The 26,975-nt window shown below is 39.2% G+C and overlaps 3 protein-coding genes across 16 annotated transcripts in view; 2 read left to right on the top strand and 1 right to left on the bottom strand.

Moving 5' to 3' along the window:
- The window catches only part of LOC101741864 (fatty acyl-CoA reductase wat), a 48,790-nt gene extending 35,526 nt beyond the window's left edge, over window positions 1–13,264 (top strand). For both annotated transcript variants that reach the window (XM_038019354.2, XM_038019355.2), the window contains exons 4-15: window positions 168–283; window positions 992–1,114; window positions 2,361–2,545; window positions 3,260–3,343; window positions 3,826–3,935; window positions 4,665–4,750; window positions 5,227–5,342; window positions 6,440–6,562; window positions 8,470–8,589; window positions 9,292–9,482; window positions 10,338–10,404; window positions 11,014–13,264. In XM_038019354.2, coding sequence (XP_037875282.1) covers window positions 168–283; window positions 992–1,114; window positions 2,361–2,545; window positions 3,260–3,343; window positions 3,826–3,935; window positions 4,665–4,750; window positions 5,227–5,342; window positions 6,440–6,562; window positions 8,470–8,589; window positions 9,292–9,482; window positions 10,338–10,404; window positions 11,014–11,116 — 1,424 coding nt within the window. In that variant the 3' untranslated portion in view covers window positions 11,117–13,264. The remainder of the gene's footprint in view (window positions 1–167; window positions 284–991; window positions 1,115–2,360; window positions 2,546–3,259; window positions 3,344–3,825; window positions 3,936–4,664; window positions 4,751–5,226; window positions 5,343–6,439; window positions 6,563–8,469; window positions 8,590–9,291; window positions 9,483–10,337; window positions 10,405–11,013) is intronic.
- A 5,199-nt stretch (window positions 13,265–18,463) lies between these two features.
- LOC110385159 (uncharacterized) lies at window positions 18,464–21,136 on the top strand. The gene is made up of 4 exons (XM_021347873.3): window positions 18,464–18,680; window positions 19,064–19,153; window positions 19,777–19,887; window positions 20,995–21,136. The coding sequence occupies exons 1-4, from the start codon at window positions 18,647–18,649 to the stop codon at window positions 21,123–21,125; spliced, it is 366 nt and encodes a 121-aa protein (XP_021203548.1). The 5' UTR covers window positions 18,464–18,646; the 3' UTR covers window positions 21,126–21,136.
- A 2,844-nt stretch (window positions 21,137–23,980) lies between these two features.
- Window positions 23,981–26,975, bottom strand: part of LOC101746620 (mitogen-activated protein kinase-binding protein 1) — a 116,604-nt gene continuing 113,609 nt past the window's right edge. For all 13 annotated transcript variants that reach the window (XM_038019488.2, XM_062675408.1, XM_038019489.2 and 10 more), the window contains one exon: window positions 23,981–26,418. In XM_038019488.2, coding sequence (XP_037875416.1) covers window positions 26,267–26,418 — 152 coding nt within the window. In that variant the 3' untranslated portion in view covers window positions 23,981–26,266. The remainder of the gene's footprint in view (window positions 26,419–26,975) is intronic.

The raw sequence follows: 26,975 nt of genomic DNA, 5'->3' as shown, positions 1-26,975 counted from the left end.
GGAGGATTTTTGATCTGTTATTTAGTACTGAAATTGGGACACTTTTTCAAGCTTATCCCATATGAGACGTTCCTCCCTCCGTACCCTCCATAGTTCTCAATTATATTACTTTTATGAAATTGATTACAGCGACATCTCTTTTCGAACTTACGTACTATTTGTTCCAGTTTTGATTGAGAAGTTGCTGCGCTCGTGTTCAGATGTCGACACCGTCTATGTGCTCGTTCGAAACAAGAGGGGCAAGGACCCAAGGGACAGGGTGCACGACATCCTTGATGATTTCGTAAGAAACATTTCCCCTACATATTCGCTTATAGCTTAAGAGGCTATCCCAGCTACGCGCAGACTGGTAGGTGAGCTCACGGGCTCAACCTGAGAGAATTTGCGAACACTAGCCCTAACAAGAGTAGTGCTTCACTGAATCTACCACCGGATCGGAATCGCAATCCACTAAAAAGATCCGGCGATAAACTCAGTAGGCTTAATTCGCCTAGATAATAGGCGTATCTCTATAAACCTGATTAGTTAATATTTTTTCAAATATATAAATTACTGAACAAAAAAATAAATAAACTAAACATTGTGTGTTGAGCAGATTTGTTTGTTCTTTGTCTGAGTGTTTATTATCTATATATGTATATATGTAAATGTATATAAGTATGTATGTCAGTCTCTGGTGCTCATAACACAGGAATTCCTACATTAGGGCAGGATGACCGTGCCTAATTTGTTCCAAACTATTTCTATTCAGTGACTATAGAGGACGAGCTCACAGCCCATCTGGTGTTAAGTGGTTACCGGAGAACATAGACATTTACAACGTAAATGCGCCAACCACCTTGAGATATAACTTCCAAAGACTCAGTATAGTAACAACGGCCGCCCCATCCTTCGAACCGAATCGCATTACTGCTTCAGAAACAGGCATAGCGGTGGTACCTACCCGTGCGGACTCACAAGAGGTCCTACCATTAATAAAATATGCTTGCAGCTGTTCCAGAGAGCGCACAATGAGAAGCCTAAGAGCGTACACAAGGTTGTCCCCATTTACGGTGACATGACGCTTCCTGGGCTGGGCATAAGCGACGAGGACAGGAAGACCCTGGTCAGCAAGGTGAGCGAAAAAAAAGGTGTCGTGGGACACCGGATAGGAACGAAGTTTCTTAATATAAAAATATTAATTTTTAGTTATATTCGAGGTATAAAGAAAATAATGATTCGGGTATACATTTTTTATAATGATTTGTTTATTGATAAAAAAAAACGACTTTACAAAGTTATAACTTTATTTTATTCACAATGATTTATAAAAAATATATAATCTTAATATACAAAGAAACAGCTATATGAATAGACACTGTATAGCCATCATACTAAGACTATACATAAATAATAAAAATCTTACGTTACGGACGTTTTTTCCCGGTACCCCCCTCCGCATCGTCCCATAAGGAACTTCGTACCAAAACTTCGTTCCAAAAACGATCGAAAAATATTGACAAAAATCAGCGCGCAATGTATAGCGCACGTTCGTTGACCCAACTTCGTTTGCAACAATGCGAACGCCTAATAATTTTACTAAACTAGTGGTCCCGCGGTATCTAGACGAAATTCGACTATATTGAGGGGAAATTATATGTTTAATCATTATTATGGTTTTATTGTCCAACACTATTAAGTATACTTCTAACATGATCACTTGGATTTCGCCAAAACTACACTATAGATAAATAATATTAAAGACAAAAAATGTTAATCTATTCTCAATTTGACCACAGACTTTAAACAATAAACAAAAGACTATATTGCGTGTGCGTGTCAAATACATGGTAGTGTGTAATGTTTTTAATACGCTTTTATTAGCTTCAGACGTATGTATGTAACGGAATTTTTGAACGTGATTTTAACTCCCTACAAAACGTCGGATTAACTCGACATTTAGTATACTTATTAAAGACCGATGACCATTCAGTATTAATAAACAAAAATTGAAAAAAATATTGAAAAATTTAAATTCAACTAAAAAATAAAAAATAAATAATGGTTTAAAAAAAACTAACAAAATACGCTGTTATAGAAAATCTAACTTAAAAATAGAAAATAAATTTTAATTTTAATTACAAATAGTTTAAGAAAAAATTATTTTATTGTAAAAAAAAGTGTTACGAAAACGTCAAAAAGTAAAAATCTCAAAAAGTGCAAAGTGACAACGACGATAATATATATGTAGGTAACATTAACACTGTCTGCTTCTACTACGGATTAAATTAGGCCATCCAGTCTAATAGCTCGAGCGGCTGTTGTACCATTAAGACTTCGTAGCTTTGGCTCAACAATGCTCACGGACGCATCGTTTTCAGGTGACAATTATAATTAATGCGGCTGCCACCGTCAAATTTGACGAGAAGCTGAGCATCGCGACCGCGATCAACGTTAAAGGAACCAAGGAAGTCCTGAAACTCGCCAAGGAGTGCAGGAACTTGAAGGCGGTTACCCATGTCTCGACCGCCTTCTCGAATACGCAAGTCAAACACATCGAAGAGAAGTACGAGCTTCATCATATTCTTCTTCTTTCTTTATCTCCACTTTATCCGACTAGGTGGGGTCGGCACAGCGAATTATTCTATTCCATTCTCCTCTATCAGCCGTCATCTCAACACACACACACACACGCACACACACACGCACGCACACACACACCCACGCACACACACACGCACACACACACACACGCACACACACACCCACGCACACACACGCACACGAACACACACGCACACACTCACACTCTCACTCTCACTCTCACTCTCACTCTCTCTATCTCTCACTCTCACTCTCACTCTCACTCACACTCACACTCACACTCACACCCACATATGTAAGTTACTATCTAATTAAATTTGATCTAATGTATCATTAACTAGACCTTTTAAAGCATTAATCTGCCGCCAAGCAGTAATGGCGTTCCACCTAGAAGTGTGGGGCAGCAGTTGATACTTAGAACTTATATCTCAAAGTCGGAGGCGGTATTTACGTTGACAATGTCTATGAGCTTCGCTAAATCCTTAACACCAGACTCGGTACCAGATTAACACCCCTCCTGGCTGAGTCTTTGCTAGCCCACCTGTCCTGGTAATCCCTTATCGTGAAAAAACACTAGAAAAACTATGTCTCCATATCGTAAATGTGTTTCCGATACAGAGGACGAGATCCTGGTTCAGTGTGCTAATACTTAGATCTTGATTTTTTTGTTCTCCAGGTTCTACGACTCTCCGATGTCGGTGGAGACTTTGGAGGCTGTTTCGGAGCTAGACGATGAACTGATCAATAGCATACTGCCTACGTGAGTGTGTCTTCATGGTTTGAAATGTAAAGTCGGTGTCCTAGTTTAAGTGGCCGCACTGGCTCCTTTTTTGCGTAGAGTCTCTATAAGTTCCGACCTGAAGAACGCGACGTTTCCCAATTTGTGGCGGGACTGACTTTGGTAACATTTTTCGGGAGCTCAGTACACTCGCATCGAGCGAGGCGACTGTGCCGGCGTTCCAATTCCACAGACGGGTACTAATCTTTCTAATGAAACACCTACTATATTGTGACTGCGAATACCTACTGAATGTAGACTTAAATTAGCCTATAGAATACTGGCTAGGAAATTTAATGGCTTCGATTGTTTAAATCTGTTATACAAGCGGGTTCCGCCTTCCGCTCCCAAGTGTGGAATTAGTGTTGGCTTTCAACCTGGTGTCTCAAGGTGGATGGCAGTATTAGCGTGAGGCCGTCAACTAGTCTGCCCATCAAGTTTAAAAAAAATCGATCATTTCGCAGTCTCCTCGGCAAAAGACCAAACACATACTGCTTCACGAAGGCAGTCGCTGAAGAGGCGGTGAGGAGATACGGAGAAGGACTGCCTATTTGCATTTTAAGACCATCTATAGGTAAGTTACATTTTGAAAGTTGCCTATGTCTACTGCGACTTATGACATCAACCCATTGAGTTTCTCGCGGGATCTTCTCAGAGGGTTGCGATTCCGATCCGGTAGTAGATGCATTCGCGATGCAGCTATAAGCAAATACTCGCTCGCTCACAAAGAACAATCGAATTCTTCTATCCAGGTTCTGTGATACTACCTAAATTTTTGATGGAGAGCAATAGTTCATCAGATACGTACAGGCCTTAGCACGTGGATAACCAGACCTAACCTCGTTTTGACTGTTCTTCATTATAACCCTGATGATCCTGTCGACGATAACCGATCAATATTATTAAATTATTCTTTTATCATTGGTCCTCTCAAACTGTGGCACAGTTTCAATTCAATATGACGTCTTAAAGTGGCCCAAAATCGCGTTCAAAGATTCCGGCTTATAGATAGATATACACCATTGGTGGTAGGACCTCTTGTGAGTCTGCACGGGTAGGTACCACTACCCTGCCTATTTCTGCCGTGAAGCAGTAATGCGTTTCGGTTTGAAGGGTGGGGCAGCTGTTGTATTTATACTTGAGACCTTAGAACTTATATCTCAAGGTGGGTGGCGCATTTGCGTTGTAGATGTCCATGGGCTCCAGTAACCACTTAGTGGGCTGTGAGCTCGTCTACCCATATAAGCAATAAAAAAAAGCAAGCCAAGCTTTTCAGTCAAACGCATCCTGCATTGTCTTACAGTTGTGTCTACGTATGAGGAGCCGGTGCGCGGCTGGACGGACAGCGTGTACGGTCCGACGGGGCTCGTCGTGGGCATCGGCACTGGGGTGAGTAGGGACTGCTTGGGCACAGACGTTAAGGGTAGATATTGTCTATTAGGACATCAGTTATAGCATCATCACAGCATCAGACTTTTAGCCGGAAATCCTAGGGTGCGCGAGGGTGCGCGCCTCGTGTGCAAATCGGCCAATGTGATAGCGGCCCCCCACTAAGCGAGTCTCTCCCAAGTCGATCCCTACCCGGGACAACCCGGGATGAATTATCGTGGTCGCTACCAGACACGCACTGCTTGGATAGGGTACTTGCGCGTCAAACAAATCGTCTATTTCAGCAAAAACGAGCCTTTTTTGCACTTGTAGCTAGACTAGCCTACGGCCAACCTGGTGGTAAGTGGTTACCGTCGCCCGTGGACTTCAACAATGCCAGAGGCAGAGCCAGGCCGCTGCCTACAAACGCACTCCGCACTACTCCGCAATGGAATGCAAAACTCGATAGTAAGCACAAAATGCTTTGTTTTGTTCAGGTTCTACGCACTATGTACATGGATTTAGAGAAAGTTGCCGACATGGTGCCCGTGGACTACACCGTGAACGCCATACTGGTTTCGGCGTGGCACACCGCTAAGAACTTCAAAGAGAAGTATGGTCATTAGTATTTTCGTAAATTAGTTTTAAAATAATTTTATTGCATTGACGCGCGTACCAAGTGACGGTCGAATCAAACCGTAAAAGCATTTTTAATTACGTCTACGAATCGCGGAAAATGATGAAAATGCTACTACCCTTAAATATCTATTTATTACGTTCGTCTCCTGTCTACTAGATGGCGCTATTAGCTAGCACCGCTCTTCACCGAGAAATGGCTCTCGCCGCCCCTAGAAGCTTAAACAACAAAATTAAACCCGAAATATTTACTAATCGAAACGTACTCGTCCACATAAACATAGAAGTTAACCCGCTCAGCTACTCACTGGATCTTCTCAGTGGGTCACTATTCCGATGCGGTGGTAGATTCTGGGAAGCCCTGCTCTTGCTAGGGCTAGTATTAGCAATTCTCTCAGGTTGAGCCCGTGAGCTTACCTAACTATACGCGCATTGCTGGAATAACCCCTTAGGCTACCAGCGAATAGGTAGGGAAAAAACCAAATTGTTAAAGTGTAGTAAACACACCATACAAGTATATAAATAAATGAAGTCAAATTAATGTAACAACCCTCTAGTCGTGGCCGCTGGAAATTACATACCCGATCCTGTAGACTGAATGGTAAATAGTCGACGTCGCCCAAAACGCCATTACGGACCCTCCCGATTCATTAAGAGCCCTTTTAGGTACCACAAGCACCGGTCACCGTCCTCGTCAAACCCGTCGTTGCGATGAAGGGCTCGAGTGAATTAGCCCATAGACACAGCCCACTGAGTTTCTCGCCGGATCTTCTCAGCGGGGCGCTTTTCCGATGCGCTAGTAGATTCTGCGAAGCACTGCTCTTGCTAGGCCCAGTGTTAGCAACGGTTTGAGCCCTGTGAGCTCACCTACATGTTAGGGCGAAGCTGAAATAGCCTCTCAAAGCTATCAGCATAGGTAGGGAAAAAAAATGAATATAATGTCGGAAATTTTTTTGGTGTTCCCGTAGGACTCTTCATGTCAGACGATTATTTGACAGTTGACGTTAAGTTCCATTCGAGCGCGTTCATTATAACAGAGAAGATAATTGTATTTTCTTTTCTTTTTATTTTCAGTCAAACATCGCACATACCGATCTATAATTATGTGTCCGGAGCCCAGAATCCTATCAAATGGGGCGAATTCATAGATTTGAATCGAAAATACGGTATCGACAAACCCACTACGAAGGCTGTGTGGTGAGTACAACAAGAAAAAAACAAATCTAACGAAAAATAACTCATGTCCGCGGAAGCGAAGCCGCGTTTTACAACTAGTGATGAGAACTATATGTTTGTCTCTTTCTAATGTTTTTCAATATTAGTTTTAACGAATCTTTATATTAATACGTGAAGCAAAAACTTTGTACCCCTTTTTAAGAATATTGCGCGGACGGAGGAGTATGAAATTTCCCACACTTATAGAGAAAATAGAGAAGGATTGCAGAATGTTAATACTTTTTTTATAATTACGCATAAAAGTACATTAATCAATAAAAAAAAACATGTATTTGACACACACACACACGCATATAAACTCTTTTGTTTATTTTATAAATTCTGTGGTCAAATTGAGAATAAATTAATATTGTAAAAGTATATTAGGTCTTTGATAACAGATCCATAATAATGTTTAAACTTATAATTACAATTATGTAGTTATAAGTTAATTATGTAATTATAATTTCGACTACCGGGGGACTACTAATATTTCTTTGATTGTTATTGATAACATCATCACAACATGAATACCACTATTCTCCTCGAAACATGAGTTTGAAGTGTCAATTGTAATATAAAAAGACTATCCTACCATAGACTACGGAAAGAAGGTTCACGGCAGATGTGACGCACTACTTACGTTAATAACTTATGCGTCTATTTACCTATCTGGGCTTGTAGGCAGTTCTGTATGTCTACACCATCCTTATTCTACCTCTAAACAATCTTGCAACTATATAAGTTTCTCAATGCTCCCGCTACAAACATTTCGGACATTTGAGTCTTCTATTATCAAAGGTAGCAATCTGTGCATTTGGACAAAAAATGTTATTGATATGTCAATACAGATTGATTTGAATATAATCGTCTCCTTCAAAGAATACGGTTCAAAACCTGCATTAAATAAAGGTTAATACTTATCCTGTTATTTATCTAAGATGTCGTTCAGAAGAGTTTTGTGACTGCCAATGGAACACAAAGTCAATAATTCGTTTTTCTGATTTACCAATAATTGTCCAAAAGTCACATTGCCGGCTTTGATAATAGTTGACTCATTTACTAGTAAGTAAATTCTGAGACAATTATCGCTTTCAACATTGTTTAAAAACATCCTCTGTAGGTGTATGTTTTATTTTTATTGCATAGATAGGTGGACGAGCTCACAACCCACCGGGTGTGAAGTTGTTACCGAAGCCCATAGACATCTACAACGTAAATGCCGCCACCTACCTTGAGATATGAGTTCTAAGATCTCAGTACGGTACAACGACTGCCTGCTTCACGGCAGAAATAGGCAGGGTGGTGGTACTTACCCGCGCGGACTCACAAGAGGTCCTACCACCAGTAATTACGCAAATTATAATTTTACGGGTTTGATTTTTATTACACGATGTTTTTCCTTCACCGTGGAAGTCAATCGTAAACATTTGTTAAGTACATATTTCATTAGTAAAATTGGTACCCGCCTGCGGAATTCGAACACCGGTGCATCGCTAGATACGAATGCACCGGACGTCTTATCCTTTGGGCCACGTCGATTTCCATAAGCGACGACAACCAGTCACCATCAGGCCGTATCCTTGATTGCCTACAAGGGCAATACAAAAAAAAACCGATGTATTTATCATTGCACAAGTAAAGTTGTATTTGCCATCTATACTAATATATAAATCTACAGTGGTTTTAATAACTACTGAACCGTGCATCCGATTGACTTGAAACTTGGTATCCATGTAGAAAATATATGTATTTAATGTATAGGCTAATATTTATATGAGTGTTGGACTCCCTCATAATAATGACAATATATAATAATGTTAATTTTAAGTGCCCAACGAAGCGGGCGAGTACGGCTAGTTAACTATATAAACATTTAATGTTTCCAGGTACTACGGATTGAATCCGACCAACAATTACTACATGTTCCTGTTTTACAATTTCTTCTTGCACTATCTACCAGCGCTTTTTGTCGACATTTACTTCGTTCTGGCGGGCAAGAAGGCTACGTACGTATTATAATTTTTATATTTAATTTAATTTAATTATATTTATTTTATTTTATTATATTTATAAATTAGATCTTAGAACTTATATCTCAAGGTGGGTGGCGCATTTACGTTGTAGATGTCTATGGGCTCCAGTAACCACTTAACACCAGGTGGGCTGTGAGCTCGTCCACCCATCTAAGCAATAAAAAAAAATGTCAAAAAATAATATTTTTTAAAACGCTTTTATTAGCTTCAGGCCTATGTACGTTAGAATGTTTATTAGGAGTTTTTTGGTAGTGGTCAATAATGGTTCCGGGCCTTATCGGAAGTGAGATAATTAAATAACACAACTGGTTAATCGGAGCGGCTATTCGCGAGTAAACTTAAAAAGTAAAAAGCAACGGAGCTTGCGGGTGCAGCCGCATGTTATGACTACGGACAATTTTGTTTACATACCAAACTGTGTCCTTACAGAAGTAACGGAATATTTAAAGACATTTTGACCCATCGGTCCCTAATAAGTATACTAAATTTCGAGTTAATCCGACGTTTTGAAGGGAGTCAAAATCATGTTACATACTAACATACATACGTCTGAAGCTAATAAAACTATATTAAGAAAATACACTTGATAACCTCCTACTCTTTTGAAGTCGACTATCAAAGCGATGTCCTCAAACAAAAAACCGTCTCTCGTCCAACATCGAACGCTCGTTACAGGATGGTGAAGATCTACAAAAAGGTGATGAAGCTGACCAACATCCTGTTCTACTTCTCGACCCAGGACTGGCAGTTCAGCGACAACGGAGTCCGGGACATGTGGGGCTCGCTGCCGGACGACGACAAAGTCATATTCCCGTTTAACATAGCCGATATGTCCTGGGACTATATGTGCGAGACCTTCCTAGTCGGTAAGAGAAAAATATGTATACATTATCGAGTTTTGGGTTTTAACCCTCAGACACAGTCCACTGAGTTTCTCGCCGGATATTCTGAGTGGGTCGCGTTTCCGATCCGGTGGTAGATTCTGCAAAGCACTGCTCTTGCTAGGGCTAGTGTTAGCAACTTCGTCAGGTTTGAGCCCCGTGAGCTCACCTACTAGTTAAGGTTATGCCGAAATAGCCTCTCAAGACTCTAAGCTTAAGTAGGAAGAAAAAAAAAAGAGGTTTAGTTCAAGCGACATTTCGTTTAACACGCGACATTTATCTTTGTAATTAAAGGCGCGTTTTATTTGGCATCAGCACCAACAGTTTGATGTTTCTAATTGAACTTCAATTATGTTTACCCCATTCAAATGGTGGTAGGACCTCTTGTGAGTCCGCGAGGGTAGGTACCACCACCTTGCCTATTTCTGCCGTGAAGCAGTAATGCGTTTCAGTTTGGAAGGGCGGGGCAGCCGTTGTAACTATCCTGTGACCTTAGAACTCATGTCTCAAGGTGGGTGGCTCATTTACGCTGTAAATGTCTATGGGCTCCAGTAACCATTTAACACCAGGTGGGCTGTAAGCTCGTCTACCCATCTAAACAATAAAAAAAAAATTGCTGAAGTTGTTTTTTATGATATTTTGCCCATTTTTTTTATTGCCCTTGTTGGCAGACGAGCGTACGGCCCACCTGATGTTGAGCGATTACCGTCGCCCATGGACTTCAGCAATGCCAGGAGCAGAGCCGAGCCGCTGCCTACCGTTAAATTTTAAACTCCTGTGAAGTTGCAAAAATGTCACTTAAACCAAATAATAATAATAATAAACATTATGCCTCCACAGGACTTCGTGTGTATCTACTTAAGGACGACCTGTCCTCTCTGCCCGAAGCCAGAAAAAAATGGACAAGGTATTTAATTAGAATTTTTTTAACATTGTTTTTTCTTTTTTCTATAAGCTGATCTAATTACATATTAGACTAGATGTCTACCGCGGTTTCGACACGTGGTCAGTGTCTACAGTTGCCCGTGGGAATGAGATGTGTTACGACGTGATAAAGTCATAAAAATAGATGAACACCGGCTGCACGCACGAAAAAGTGTCACGTTCCGCCCGAGTCTGAAACGTTGGCTTCTGACACGTTTATCTCTCTTCTCGCGTGACGTCACAGCTAGCAGTTCGAATAGTGCCGCTACTGACGTCATCACGTAAAACTGTCGTCCGTAAACCGAATTAACAATCATTTTTTTAATTATTTTTTTGTATAAAAAGCAATCTCTGTCACTCTCCTCTCACTAAATCAAGTAAATCCGTTATTTCGATTCGACTTGAAATTGAATTTCAATTTCTCATCAATCAAATTTGATGTGATGATTCCAGTTATCGTCTTCGTAGATGACTGCCCTTATTTTTAATTATAAAATAAAATTTAGTTATCAATTTAAAAAACATGGAAGTTCAATTATATTGCTTATGACACATCAGAGATGGCGCTGATCAACATTTTTCTTTCTTTCAGATTATTCATCCTGCATCAAATTGTGAAGCTCGTCACTCTTAGTTTTGTTTTGTATTTAGCCTATGTAATACTAAAACCGATCGTATCTTTGTTTGTGGCTTGAGTAACTGTATCTTAGTCTGAATAATTAAAATTAAGATATTTATGTTTGTACAGACACGATGGTAGCGGATAAAATTGTTACAGTGACATCTAGCGATGAAATTCAAAACCATGAAGTATTTTTTGTTATTTTAATGACATCTAGTGGTTGGACACGCGAAGAATAAATATTCTATGTTAAAAAAACTTAAAACTGAACAATGGCAACGAACATAAAAAAATATTTACAAAAATATATGTTATCAAGACAAATTGGGTTATTTATAGGGATATTACCAATTTAAAGCAGATTATTATGAGATTTATTTAATTTGTGAGAGATTTTAAACGAGATTTTAAATGTTAAAGTAATTACAGTATTTAATATTATAAAATTAAATATGTATGTACTTACTTAATTGTTGGACGTGTCGGTGTTTAATTAAGCAACAAAGAAAAGAGGTTAGACAGTGTTTAAAATATGTACAAATACACAAATAAAACAAGTTTTAGAATAAAATAATAATGACATATTTCAGCTTTGGCGCGCTCTTAGTTTTTTTTTTAAAGGAATTATATGACCTGGTAATTAAGACCTTTAAGTCATGTCTTAATTTAATTTATATTAGTCTTATTTTTATGAAAAATTATAATATGAAGGGAAATGAAATGAAATGAAACGAAGATGATTAATTTGAGACATTAATTAACTGGGATGAAATTAAATTAAATGATGGTATGGGATCAAATTTGATCTCAGTAAAATGGTGGTCATTTACTGAAAAATTTTCAGTGGACTTTTTGGAGGAACCCGAGAAGTTACGTCCAGCAGCTTTGTTTCATTTTCCCATATTTGTGCACTTTCACAGATATTAAACAGTTAATAAACCACCGTTACTACACATTTAAATCTGAAGAAAAACTAAATAGATAAAATAAAACAAATCACACAACTTCACTCCTCGCATTCCCGCCAAAAAGTCGCGGGCTTTTAGTGTGTACTCTCTACCATAGATTAAATTGTTGTGATTTAATGTCTTAATTTAAATATGAACCTAATTAAAATCCGCCAGTTACCTAACTATATAAGCGATCCAATACATTGTTGGATAAAAACCTTTTAAATATCATAACCACGAGATTAATCCGTCCTTGATTCTAGAATTAAAACTTTAGAAATTAAAACATTTTAAACTAGCTAAAATAATTTAAAAGAAAGTGTAGGAAACGTATCTGGTAACAAAATAGTCAAAATTCATTTAGGCAAAAGTATTTTCTAAATGTTAACTTCACTCTACACATTAGATCAATCTCTTATAACGGAATGTTATCTCGGAACTATTTAATGCATAGATTTGTCGCGTCACGCAAAAGCAATTTTATGTTTTAAGTGTTCAATGTTCAAATTATTGTTATTACTAATATTTTGTCCTTAAACAAAGGAAAGTGTACAGAGAAAAAAAATACTAGCTTCCAATAGCGTAAAACATTGATTTATTAAACTAATCATAGTTGAATACATACTTGTTTGAATTGTATGTAGTATATTACGTGAGTCCGCGATATCGGTATGCTCACAGCCGATTGTGGAAAGGGTTGCCACCTTTTTTTTGTAGATAAAGTACATTGGTTGTTATAGGTAGGAAAAAAATTTAGAAAAAAAACGAGTGCTCAGGTGATGTAGTGTATTTCGCTTATCGAAAAAATACATATGACTAAACTTTTTAAAATCCCAAAGAAAGCTAAACATGCCAAATAAAGTATTTTCGTGGACTTAATTGTTCACATAAAGTATAGAGTGCAATTACCTGAAATAGCGTGCAATACTTTATTATAAAGTACGGGTGGCAGCCCTAATTGTGGACCTCGCTATCTAAAAATGCGCCATTTTATTTATTGAATCTCAAAATTTGCCGCGCAAACTTACTAAATTTTCCCAAACGTGTACGTGATTTCATTCCATCTGACAGAGTTTGGGGCTGGTTATACAATATATAAACGAAGAACTTACAGTAGTTGATGCTCAAATGAAATATTAAGTGTATTTTATCTATGCACTTATGCACCGTGATTGGTTTTGAGATTAACGTGAAATTTGTTAGATTACTGTTTCATGCTTTATTATATTACAAATTGAAGTAGTTTTTATATTAAATAACCTAAAAATGCTGATCCTCGTTTTATTTTTCAATTTAAACATGCGATAGGGATTCCGGATTCACTAGGTTGGAGCAGAGGCAGAAACCATTCACGTTGAGACAATAAACACTAAATATTTAGCACAAAATTCCACAAGCTTTTCTTCACGTTATGGAATGTCATCAATAGGTGGCGCTGTCCAGTAATTCTGAATCGCGCTATGGATTTGTACGCCGGTTTATTTAAGAAAGCTGCGTAAGCATATTCGTGCGAGACATGAGGTTGAAAGTCGCACAGTCTTCGGACTGTGCTTGTTTTTGTAAGTAGATTGGACGCGCATCGCGTCTACTCCACTCGTATTAGATATGAAATGAAATGAAATTAATATATATAGTATATATTGGCAATATAAATGGCAAATGGCGATAGTAGACTTGCGCAAAACATCACTTCCCAATGTAATGTGATATGACATCACTTTTACAGACAGGTGATATTACTCGAAAACATTACACATCACTCTTAACATTACTCGGTGCGTTCAATAGATACTGTGACGACGAATACATTGTATCTATACACCCGAATCATTACCTAAGTGATGTGTTGATACACATCACTTAGGTAATGATTCGGGTGTGTCATTACAATAGTGTATTACAATACAAAGTATGAACTTTGTATTGTAATACACTGTTATATTACTTGACAGAGATTGACTTACTTAATAATATAATAATTTTATTTTTTACTTAATATAATTTATTGTGGGATGAACGGATTTCATATGGCGACTTAGACTGCAAATTGAGCTCGACAATAATGTTAATATACGAGAGCAGTAGATGCATTGTTTCGGCGCGATATCCTCAAAGTGCATCCAAGGAGGACTGTACTTTCATTTAGACGCCGTTCTTTCTTTCACTTATTAAACACGCATTAAAACAAATAATAAAACTATCTTCAAACAAGTGCTTAAGTAATTCAAACCCAAAATTAAAATGTAATATTACTAAACAATTACGAGCGACTAGCGATTTTACAAAAGTTGCGAATAAAAAATTAAGTAAGTACTTGCGGGGAACTACCGGCTGGCCGCATGAAAAATATAAACACAAATACCTATATGAAAATTCAGACGTACCGTAGGTATAAAAATGTACCTAGCGGCCAGGACATACGGTTCAAAATCACTAGGAATAATTCCGTGTCGCTTGCTCATTTATTTTGCGTCGATCGGTCTGTCTCGCTCGCTCGGTTCCGTTCGTGTATTAAGCAACATTACACGACAAAGAAAGAAACATGTTGGGTGATAGTGTGATGTTTGTTTCCTTCGCGTAATGTGTGATGTTGCATTACATCGTAGAGTAATATTACCCGAGTAATATCACTCGCATTACTTACACATGTCTAAAATGCAGAAATTTAAAGGAAAATAATTAGCTGACTATGTATGTTATGTAGTATTATGTACTATATAGAGATTATAGTCATAACACTCATAATGCTGGTTAATGGTTAAATTATATACAAAATGTTTTCTACGGGTAATCGATTGACCGGCCAAAATAATATAAAAATATTTATATGTACGTAAAAATATAAAAAAAACCCTATAATAAGGAAACTAAATTACAATGCCCATTTTCTTAGGGCGTTTGGGCCCCTAAAAAAGTTGTCGGGTGATGATGATTTTAACTTAATTTGATAGACAAAGAAATATCGTTTCATATTCAGAAAACGATTTTTATATTCTCACCCAGGTAAGAGAAATATGTTTTTTTTTTCTGCAGCTAAAATTAAGTTGTTAATTGTTTTCTTCGAAATCACTAATCGCTCTCATCATTATTTACAGTATTAAATAAGTTAATTGTGGTTAATGTTGCTAGAAATAAGCCCATACGTACATTTTATTATTATGATATCCTCATAATAATAATAAAATGAACTGAAAATCCGGAAGCCGGCAACGAACGATATTGTTGTTGTTGTTTTTAAATTCGCCAATAAGCAGGCAAAGAGCGTAGCCTATACAGCCTAGTCTGTCGTAGTTCTATATTTTTTTTTCAATAAAAACCTGGTCTACCTCTTTTTATTGATTTTTGGGAGTTTTGACGTCAACTCGATGAATAGCAGCACATTGAGTGAGCGTGAATTTCCGCAGACCTTTTATCTTGAAAAAAAAAAACAGTCACTGCTATGTTAGCCGCAGTTTTATTCCAATGCCTCAATAATCGTGAGCAACGCCCGCTTCTAATCCGTAAAACGTAGTTTTAATTAATAAACACGTATAATAAATAAAATAGACAGTTTTATTTCCTACCAAAACATCGATATTTCGCTATCGATATTTATCGTACATCGATACTTTTAAATCGATGTTATCATCGATGTTTTTCTAATATCGATCATCCCTACCTTGCTGCTGTGCTCCCTGATTTTTCTAATTTAGTATTTTTTTCTTGTTTTTTATTGCCCTTGTAGGCAGACGAATATACGGCCCACCTGATGGTGAGCGAGTAACCGTCGCTCATAGACAGCAACAATGCCAGGGGCAAAGCCAAGCCGCTGACTACAACCCTATTTAGTGTTGTGTATCAGATTTCAGAGTCGAAATTAATTACTCGTTTTACGCGGCTTCTTAAAAGTTTGGTCTGCGTGAGTCGGATCAGGGACTAACGCACCGGCACTGACATACTTCCGGACGAGTTTGAGAATCAGTGTGCTTAGTGCGAGTTTTTTAACGTTCTCGATAGCGTAGAAGTTAACTCAAATTTGTATGCCATTTTTTACCGAGAGCATATTTCTTACTAATATTATAACTTTGATTATTAGTTAATTTGTTCAGAAATATTGACAAAGGAAGGATCTTCGACCGAGTGAGTAAAATATCTCACTAGCTCAATAAAGACTGTCATATGAAATTTTTTTTGAAGGTCTCATTACTGATGATCCGTATGCCTTCCAAGTTTCTCCAGGGCAAGTGGGTGAGCGTGGGCTCAGAGAAGAGTGGGATTTGCTAACAGCTGCCCGAGCGCGTCCAAAGGAGACTTAACAGCTCAAGGGCAGTGGCTTCGCGAAGGCATCTACTCCCATGGAAGTCTTGGGCGAATTCGACGAATATACAAATATACCAGTATCCCTAAGATTACTCCTAGTGCCAGAGTAGCAGGCGTCTAATAGTTAATTTAATGGGTCGGGTTCAATTCAAGCAGCATTTTTTTCCTACCTTAGCTGGTAGCCTTGAGAGGCTATACCAGCTTAACCGAGCGATTAGGTGAGCTAACAGGGGTCAAACCTGATGACGCTGCTAGCACTAGCCCTAGTAAGAGCAGTGCTTCGCTGAATCTACCACCGCATCGGAAATCCGACCCACTGAGAAGATCCGGCGAGAAACTCAGTGGGCTGTGTCTGAGGGTTAATTTACTCGTCGAGCCCTTTGTCGCAAGCGACGAGTTCGGCGAGCACGATGACCGGTGCTTGAGGTACCTAAAAGCACCGTTTGTAGATCGGGAGGATCCGAAATGACGTGCTTTGGGCGACGTCGACTGTTTACCATTCGGTCCTCAGTATCGGGAATGCTTAGAGTTGTTGTTTGAAACTTGTATATGTTACGGTAAAAGTAGATATTGCGGCAAATGAACACATTTTCCGGTAATGTGCACATTTGCCTCCTCGTTTGGGTAATGTGCATTCAACTAACATTTACAATTTCAAAGAAGGGAAATGTACATTGAATTCACAATGACCATGTCGTTTTGGTAAATGTAGGCATGGCATACAAAATACGAAATCGCAAGTGCTAGTAATGTGGTGCGCATGCGCTTGCGCGCTACTACAACCTAACCTAACCTAACTTACGACATATTATAAAATATGCAAAGAAAAGTATGTAAAGTATTGTTATTAAAGCCTTTTGTATTATGTTTATTTAAATAAATATTTGTTTACTTCAACAACATTATTAATTTATTTGTATTAACATGGTATTTACTGTAACTTTTCTTAAAACATGAAGGTAAGAATAATCGAGTTTAGTGTAAAAGTGAAATAAACAAAAGGCAATAAAATTTTATAGTGAAGTATTAAACAAAGATGAGTTCATCAGAAAGTTCTTATTCAATTAGTAGTAGTTTATTTAAAAATTAAAAAACAGTTACAATTTTTTTTGTGAGTGGGGGGGGCTATACATTAAGTACATGTACTATTTTCTACATGGATACCAAGTTTCAAGTCAATCGGATGTATGGTTCAGTAGTTATAACGGAACATCCATAAAAACCACTGTAGATTTATATATTAGTATAGAGTATGAACATAAAAAACGATTAAAACGTAAAATTTCTGTAATTCTGTTAAATAAGTCATAGATACCTAAACTATAACTTGTAAAAAACGGCCAGTTGATCGGTAGTTTGATACTACACAAGCCCTATACAAACCTTTACAGAATTGTGAGAATTTTTGTTTCAACACATACTTAGTACACCTGTGGGAAAAATTAAAAACAATAAAACTGACTATCGATATATTCGCCTATTGTTTTCATGATAAATAACCTCAGTCAATAGTTACCTCTTGGATTGAACATAGTACTTAATTAAAAGTGTGCAATAATATTTAAATAATTTGTTATGTGTTCATTGTTATTGGTTCAAGAAAACAGATAAGTTGGTTAACCCACTTTGAAACTATTTGATGTTTTGTACTCTCGACAACTTTCTGTGAAAATTCATGAACAATTTGGCTGATTTTCGTTTTTGAGACCGGCCGGCTTAGTGCGTAATTTAGTTTTTATCGCCATTTTTTTTTCTTGAGCCACGCATATTGTCACGAAGCGTCAACAGACGGCGTTAATAGAGGATTGAAACTTAACATACAAATGAATACCTCCAATTGCTAATGAGTACCTATTTTGCCAGTACCTATTTTGCTAGTAAATAGTTTAATTTATTCATCAAAGTTTTGTAACTCATAAACCGTATTAAAAAGTTAATTACCTAAAGTTACCTACTAACCTAAGAACTAAATAGTGCCAGCCCTGTCGAAAAACTCTATTGTCCCCGAATAACTCATACGTAAACTCATACGTCCCTGTCGAAAAACTCATACGTAGCCTGATTCACCTCAAAGCCAAAGTGAATCGGGTCAAGCTAGTTTTTTCAAGTTTTGTGTATATTTTGTAATGAACTATGTATAATGTAAGGTATGATAAATGTAAAGAAACCACTCACAGTCATGTGGACCGTATGCTTCTCTACCTATAAGGGTAATAAAAAAACCCCGAAGTCTCAGTAAATAACCACCATTTTACAAATCACCAATTTATTTCATCATCATCATCGATTCGTTTAACTACGAACCAATTGCTTTTACAGTCTCTCTGAAAATAATTCCTGAATACAAAAGTGCAATGCTGTGGAAAATTTTCGGATTAATCTTATGCGGTAAGTAATAATAAGTACATACATGTTTTATTTATTTATTGCTTAGACGGTTGGACGAGCCCACGGCCCGCCTGATGTTAAATGGTTACCGGAACGTAAATTCCGCCACCCGCCTTGAGATATGAGTCCTAAGGTCTCAGTATAGTTACAACAGGGTGATGGTAACATTTTTTTTTCGTTGCATTAGTGTGTGGACGAGTTCACGGCTCACTTGATGTTAAGTGGTTACCGAAGCCCATAGACATCTACAAAGTAAATGCCGCCACCTATCTTGAGACACGAGTTTCACGGCAGAAATAGGCAGGGCGGTGGTACCTACCCGCGCGGACTCACAAGACGTCGTTTCTCTTTTTTGGTAAAATTTCGTCTTCTTTTTCGATCAGGTGCGAGCGTGTATTGCGTGCCGGTCATACCTGAAGACGTACCGACCGCTTTCGCCGCCATTTACGGCTTCTTCCCTCCCATCCGTAAAGGTAAGTTCTGCAACTAAAATCATTAGCATGGCTTATGCTACTTAAACAAAAAAATAAAAACTTTCAGTGGCCAAGCATTCCAGGTAATTAAGCCTGATTGCTTTGGTGGCAACATCCGATTTCGGCTAAAATTTTGTTTTATTGTAGAGAACGTTAAAAAATTCGTCTTAAGCACACCGGTGGTAGATCCAGCGAAGTACTGCTCTTGGTAGAGCTAGTATTAGCAAGTCCTCACAAGTCGAGTCCCGTGCATTCTATTACCCGTTCATGTGAAATAATAGTCCCTTAAGCCTCCAAGGATTTGATAGGATTATAATTTGCGTAATTACTGGTGGTAGAACCTCTTGTGAGTCCGTGCGGGTAGGTACCACCACCCTGCCTATTTCTGCCGTGAAGCAGTAATGCGTTTCGGTTTGAAGGGTGGAGCAGCCGTTGTAACTATACTTGAGATTTTAGAACTTATATCTCAAGGTGGGTGGCGCATTTACGTTGTAGATGTCTATGGACTCCAGTAACCACTTAACACCAGATGGGCTGTGAGCTCGTCCACCCATGTAAGCAGTAAAAAAAAATTCGACCACCCGTAGTACTAGGACCACTAGTAATAGTAGGATTGTTCACAGTCAGCGACCATCGGTTCGGATTCGGTTTTCGTTTCGGAAACCACGCTGATCTCCAAGTTATATACGAATTCGGCCCCCAGCTGATCACGAAGCCGCTACGAGCCGTCTCCAGTGAGTTCCGCATTTTGTACCATTTCCAATGCTTAGTGTTAATGGCACTGTTCAATCTCATTGAGTTTCTCACCGGATCTGCTCAGTGGGTCGCGTTTCCGATCCGGTGGTAGATTAAGCGAAGCGCTGCTCTTGTTAGGACTAGTGTTAGCGACTCCTGGTCTGAGCCCCGAGAGCTCACCTACACGCTAGGGTTACGCTGATATAGCCTCTTAAGGCTATCAACTTAGATAGGAAAGTGGTAGGCAGCGGCTTGGCTCTGCCCCTGGGATTGCTGAAGTCCATGGGCGACGGTAACCACTCACCATCAGGTGGGCCGTATGCTCGTCTGCCTAAACAAGGGCACTAAAAAAAAAGGAAAAAAAAGTTCAATACCCACAAGTGAATGAATGCTATCTTTTTACGGCCCACCTTGTGGTGATTGGTTACCGTCGCCCATAGACGTCAGCAATGCCACGGGCTGAGCCAAGCCGCTGCCTTAAGTACTCTCAACAAGCCTCGTTTGAAGAAGGACATGTCAGAGCGCTCGGGAAACACCGTGAAGGCGTACCTACGAACTCATTAATATTATAGTTTTCATCATCTTCATCTTAGCTTGTCCACTGTACACTGCAGAACTTGAATAAGCCTCCCCAGTCCAGTGCGGCCGTTCCATTGTCACCTGGATCCAGCGTGACCCAGCGATTTTCACTAGGCCTTCGGTCCATCTGGTTGGTAGCCGTCCCACACTGCGCTTGCCAGTACGTGGTATCCACTCGAGGATCTTTCTGCCCCATCTGCAGTCCGATCTTCACGCTATGTGACCTGCCCACTGCCACTTCAGCTAATCCTACGGGCTATGTTTTTTTTTATTATTGCTTAGACGGGTCATCGAGCCCACAGTCCACCTGGTGTTAGGTGGTTACTGGAGCCCATAGACATCTACGACGTAAATGCGCCACCCACCTCGAGATATAAGTTCTAAGTCTCAGCACAGTTACAACAAAAGTATGTCAGCAACTTTGGTTCGCGCACTGCCGCTTCAGCTTGTATAATCCTACGGGCTATGTCAGCAACTTGGCTTCTATGGATGTCCTCCTCATTTCTGATTACAGTTTTACTTTACAGGAATCAGGTCTACATCTCACCGAGAGAGAATACGTCGACCGATCTTAGACTTTCTGATCAAGACCGGACTCATTAAGAAGGCTTCGTATAAATTTAGTGTTTCAAGCGATTGTGACGACGAACCCCGTTGATAAAACGAAATGTTTTTGTTACGACTGCTCTGGGGTAGACCGGTATTATAAAAGACTGGACTGCAATAATTGGTAAATTTATAAAAAGAGTAAAACAAGTAAGTATCGCGGGCGGCGTTGCTGCACGAAGTGTCGAAGCCGGCGTAAATCTGCGACCCCGCGCGGCTGTCCTCCTCTGTTGATGCACGGACATCGAAGGACGCGCGGCGCCGCTCGCGACACTTACTTGTTTTACTCTTTTTATACATTTACCAATTACTAGTCCACTCTTTTATAATACCGGTCTACCCCAGAGCAGTCGTAACAGTTTTCGTATTCTTTTTTTTAAGCATGGCCATCGACCTCTTCCGTCGCCATTGTTGCCAGTATCGAGCTCATAGACAATAATTTAGCGTTTTATATATGGAGGATAGATAGAAGGAGCACCATCTTAGTGTATAAAAAAGTGTCGTGCGGTCACCGTCCTCGTCGAACCCGTCGCTAGCGACGAAAGGCTCGACTAGTAAATTAACCCACAGACAGCCTACTGAGTTTCTCGCCGGATCTTCTCGAAGCGAAGCACTGCTCTAGCTAGGATCAGTCTTAGCGACATTCCCGGTTTGAGCCCCGAGAGCTCAGCCACACGCTAAGGCGAAGCTGAAATAGCCCTGTCAAAGCTATCAGAATATGTAGGAAAAAAATCCTCTACCCTCCATAGTTTCATAGTTATAAATTAGGCACAGGATTCGCAATCAAACACGTAACGTCAGAGATAAATAATTCGTATTAATTTAATTATTTTTTTTGTAAATAATGTATATTTTTTATATATATCTAAGTGTTTTTTGTTTTATTAATTATTTTTATTACTAGCTCTAGAAAGTTTTGTCACAATCGGTTAATGGTTTAAGAAGGCCCAAACATACCAACAAACAGTCGCTTTAATTATACATTATTTTATGGTTTAGTTGGGTGGACGACATCAGAGCCCACCTGGTGTTAAATTTAGCCCGTAGACATTAGCAAAGTAAATGTCGCCTCACACGCCGAGACATGAGTTTTGAGTCTCAGTTTTTACAGTACAACGGCTGCCCCGCCCTTCAAACCGAAACGCATTACTGCTTCACGGCAGGGTGATGGTAACTGCTCATGATGGCTCACAAGACGCTCTACCAAAGGTAATAAAACATCAATATTTTAACGTACCCAATTGAAATAACGAAAACATATTTTTTTGTTATTTTATCATTACTTGCGTACAAGTTTCTATGGGATACAACAGATTTCACTTATTCTTTATGAAATAAAACACATCTTTCATATTCCTTTAGTTTAATTTTATACAAAAAATCCGTTTCGTCAAAGTACACACACGTAAATGAGCAATATTAAAATATTTCCCGCTCTATTTAACTATCGGCTGCTACACTGTTCAAACTAATCAAAATGGCCGTCAATCGTGCAAGTAAATGCAAGAATAAAAACGTGTTTTAACCCTTATTATATAAGATATACAACGTGTTACAAAATACCCCGTAAAAAATATAATTAATTATAAAAGCCTAAATTTTTTGTCATCTCTAGTAAGCTGTCATGTCAAGGAACCAGATAATTTAAGAGAAAGGCATTCGTACCTATTTTACCTAATAATTGTCTACTTTAATTTTATTTTCACTTGCGGACTAAATAATAATAATAATAATAATGGTTGGTTCGAAGTAAGTATCAGTTGAATGGAATATTTGAAATGTATTGAACTGATAATTATTTTTAATAAATGTATCTTTTTTATTTGTTTGGTTTTGTTAATTTTAAGTATGTTTCAATGATACTATGTACACATGTGGACTTGTTGTTGTTGTCTGAAATAAAATAAATCATTCATTCATTCATTCATTTAAAAGTTTTTCTATTTTACATTCATAAATGTTTGCAACCTCAATACAAGGATGTCATTATACTTAAGTCCTGGCTTCAAAAAATGTCAAGTTGGAAAAAAAAAGTTATCAATTTGAAGTCTTTTAATAATTTTGTCTTTCCGCGAATTAGGTAGAAATGTAGGTACATTCTGCGTTGTTTACTCTTTAATTTTACTGAAAGAGGGATTGCACATCAGTAAAAATAGTTATATTTTTTTATTGTTTTGATACAGCGTTACTACGGTTCTTAAATATTGTGAATGGACTCGTTATAAGGCCCCATTTAACCTCAATTCGGCTTTACGGGTAGTTTTGTAACACCCTATATATTCATGTAATAGTGCAATTAACCCACAGACACAGCTCACTGAGTTTCTCGCCGGATCTCCTCAGTAGGTCGCGTTTCCGATCCGGTGGTAGATTCTGCGAAGCACTGCTCTTGCTATGGTTCGTGTTGGCAACGTCGTCAGGTTTGAGCCCCGTGAGCTCACCTACTAGTTAGGTTACGCTGACATAACCTTTCAAGGCTAGCAGCTTAGGTAAGAAAATAAATAAATATTGTTGTTATCACTGCCTTGGCGACAATTGTAAGCAACAACTTATTTAACCCTTCATCTTCGAAGTCGTCTGAGAACATGAGCTAAATACGTATTTGTTTAGAAAAAAATCTTATCGTTAGGATTTTAAAGTTTTTTTTTATTGCCCTTGTAGGCAGACGAGCCATACGGCTCACCTGATAGTGAGTGATTACCATCGCCCATGCACTTCCTACCAATCCAAAACGAAAGCCAAGATTTTGGAACAGTGGAAGTTTTATTTTATACGCTGCGAACTGAAACCTAATTTCAAAATTTCCATTCAAAAAAAATCAAGAGACCAATATCCATAACGCGCGCCATTGAAGGAACCACAGACAAGGAATTTGGAAAACGAAAAAAGAAAAAGAAAAGAAAAGAATACTCATAATAAATTGTAATTAAAAAAAAAAACAATATTTAATTACACAATAAACATTAGTCTTTTACATAAATGGCAAATATATTTTTGAACATTAAAATAATTGAGTTGAAAATTAAAAAATGGTGTCTACACATAATTTACACATAAGCCACTTTATAAACGTCATTATTAAGAAACACCACAGCGATTTATATGTAGTTTAGGTAAACAGTTAATTAAAGAGGATCGTAGATTAAGATAGGGATGCTGGTATGCACGCTGGAAGTTAACTACATCTTAATATTGTTACGCCGGTAAGAGTAACGCCATCTACCGCCGAATAGTCGAACGAATATCGAAGAATCTAGTAGCACCTAGAACGCTCGAGAAGTACAACGCCATCTATTGTCAGATAGCGGAAACACAATACTAGAGATGTGTGGAATATTCTCAATAATTATAGGGATGTGGTATCGGCTATAAAAGCGTTGCAGGCATAGCACGCAGTCAGTTAGTAATCGGAACTACTCGAAGCGAAACAGCGAACGGATCACCTGAAGCGAATCGGAACAAGCGAAATGAGAGTTTTAAAGTGTTTGTTGAGTGTTTTAAGTGTTCTAAGTGTTGAATATAGTTTTAACTTGTGATTCAGTAGAATTTTTATTTATCCCGAACCCTAGCGCTTAGCAATATATTAACATTGACATTTATTTTAAAGTACATTGACGCGTTGGTAGCGCTCGCGGCGTGAACATTGGCGGCGGACGGGTAATGTATGACGTAGGGCAGTCGCGCCTGTCTTTGGTTATAGAGAGTTTGCCGATATGAATTTTCGCATTAGTCGAAAGTGGTTGTTGGGTTAACAGAAACTTCCGCATCTTGAGGTCGATGAGGAGTTCGAGTGATTGATTAAAGGAAACGCCTCACGCATGAGACGTCTTGTCGCCTCTGGGCGCCATCGAAACCAGCAGAGGTACGTGCCAGCTTAGATGTATAAGTTACAATATCGATTTCCAATTATTCGGGAATGTAAATAAGGTGTTAGCGCTTTACGGAATGCTAAGTCAAATGTTGTTTGTTTTTAGTTAAAAAAATTATAATAATTACAAATTACATTTAAAATGTCTTTGTCGATTACTAATATCACACGATCTGAGAAGTTAAACGTCGTATCTGTTCGCTAAGATCTCTTTTACACGTGTCTATGCGTTGACGAACATGGGGGACGGGGGGTTGGGGGGAAGACTGTTAATGGTCGCCATTTTTTCCTGCTCTGTTCAGCAGCTCATAATACACCACTCCCTTCAAGAGGAGTGATCAAGGATTTCCTCTTTCTAAAGGAGCCGCAATTGAAAAAGTTTGCACGCTACTGGTTCATACAACAGTTCATACACACGTTCTCTTTGTATATCAAGCCCTATAGCGGCGGGTGCTTCGCCCCCACGCGGTGACACCGCGCTCCGGTACGACCGGGGCCGATATGTAATGCCCTCATCGCGTTATAGGTTATAGTTTGCTGGAGATGCAATACTTTGTAGATAACGATATTAAATGACAACTACTATAAAAAACAATTCGATCGACTTACGATTTTTTTTAAATTAACCTTTTAAAACTCAATATACTGGTGGTAGGACCTCTTGTAAGTCCGCGCGGGTGGGTTCCACCCCCCCGCCTATTTCTGCCGTGATGCAGTAATGCGTTTCGGCTTGAAGGGTGGGACAGCCGTTGTAACTATACTGAGACCTTAAAACTTAGATCTCGAGGTGGGTGGCGCATTTACGTTGTAGATGTCTATTGGCTCAAGTAACCACTTAACACCAGATGAGCTGTGAGCTCGTCCACCCATCTAAGCATTAAAAAATAGTGTGTGTCTGACCTTATATCAGCGCACGGTCTGGAGGCAGTGTTCGTTTGGCCCCAAATGTACCCAGTAAAATGCGCGATTTTGTGCGGTACACGTCATTATCGGATTATTAATTGAATTTTCTGATGTAAAAACATCACACGTGTTTTTTTTTTTTTACAGTTAATAAAGGCTTCCTTCGGTCAAGCGCGCATTTCAATGTCTTGCATCGTTAAAATTACATTACAAAATTATACACAAATTAATACTAATACTAAAAACGTAACGCTAATGTACAGATGTGTTCGGGAGTGACGAGGGGACGTGGGGGACCGTCAGTTTCTCTACAAGGGTGTCCGTGGGTGCGGCCCCCCACCCATAGGAGCGACCCCCCCACCCGTGGGAGCAGCCCCCACCCATAGGAGCGGCCCCCCTACCTGTGGGAGCGTCCCCCCGTACTAACTCTCCCGGCCGGCCCCCCGGGACGCGCTGGGCGGCAGACTCTGCGGACTGGACGAGAACTGGTTCACCATTTTGTTCTGCATCATATTGAGGAGGAGGTCGGAGTACTGCTCGATCAGAGACATGGCTGGATTCGTTGCGTTGACCTCTGGAATAAATGATAACTGTGAGTGTAGGTCGCATTAAGAGTGGGGGGGGTGTCCATATGGAGGGACATGGCTCGTGGATGATTGCGAGCATTCGGCCGTGGTCGGCATACACAGGGTGTCTCAAAAAGAATGGATAATCCTGAAACACCTCATAGTAGAGCTATCGGGGACTCGAAATAGGCTTATCCATTCTTTCTGGGACACCCCGTATATACAAAAGTATATATATTATTACCAATTAAGCCTTCGATAAATTAAAACTAAGAGGACTCCAGTCTCGAGGTGAGCGAGATAACCTCGGACCCTCGGATCTAAGCAGGTCCTCTCTACTTTTGTACTGGATGTTCCACGAGGAGTGCTCCGAAGTGTTGCTCGAGATGATTCCGTCCTCTGATACAAAGAACCATTCCCCCGCATAATCCGATTCTAGAATATCATCATCATAATCATCATCATCATCATCATCTTAGGCCTTACAGCCCAGGGTGGGCCTTAGCCTGGTCCAGTATGTCTCTCCAGACTGCTCTGTTCAGGGCTTTCTCCTTCCAGTTCTCGA

This window comes from Bombyx mori, chromosome 23, assembly GCF_030269925.1.
Source record: "Bombyx mori chromosome 23, ASM3026992v2".
Taxonomy (NCBI): Eukaryota; Metazoa; Arthropoda; class Insecta; order Lepidoptera; family Bombycidae; genus Bombyx; species Bombyx mori.
Note: the sequence above shows the minus strand (reverse complement) of the source record. Positions and strands in the feature narration are given on the sequence as shown.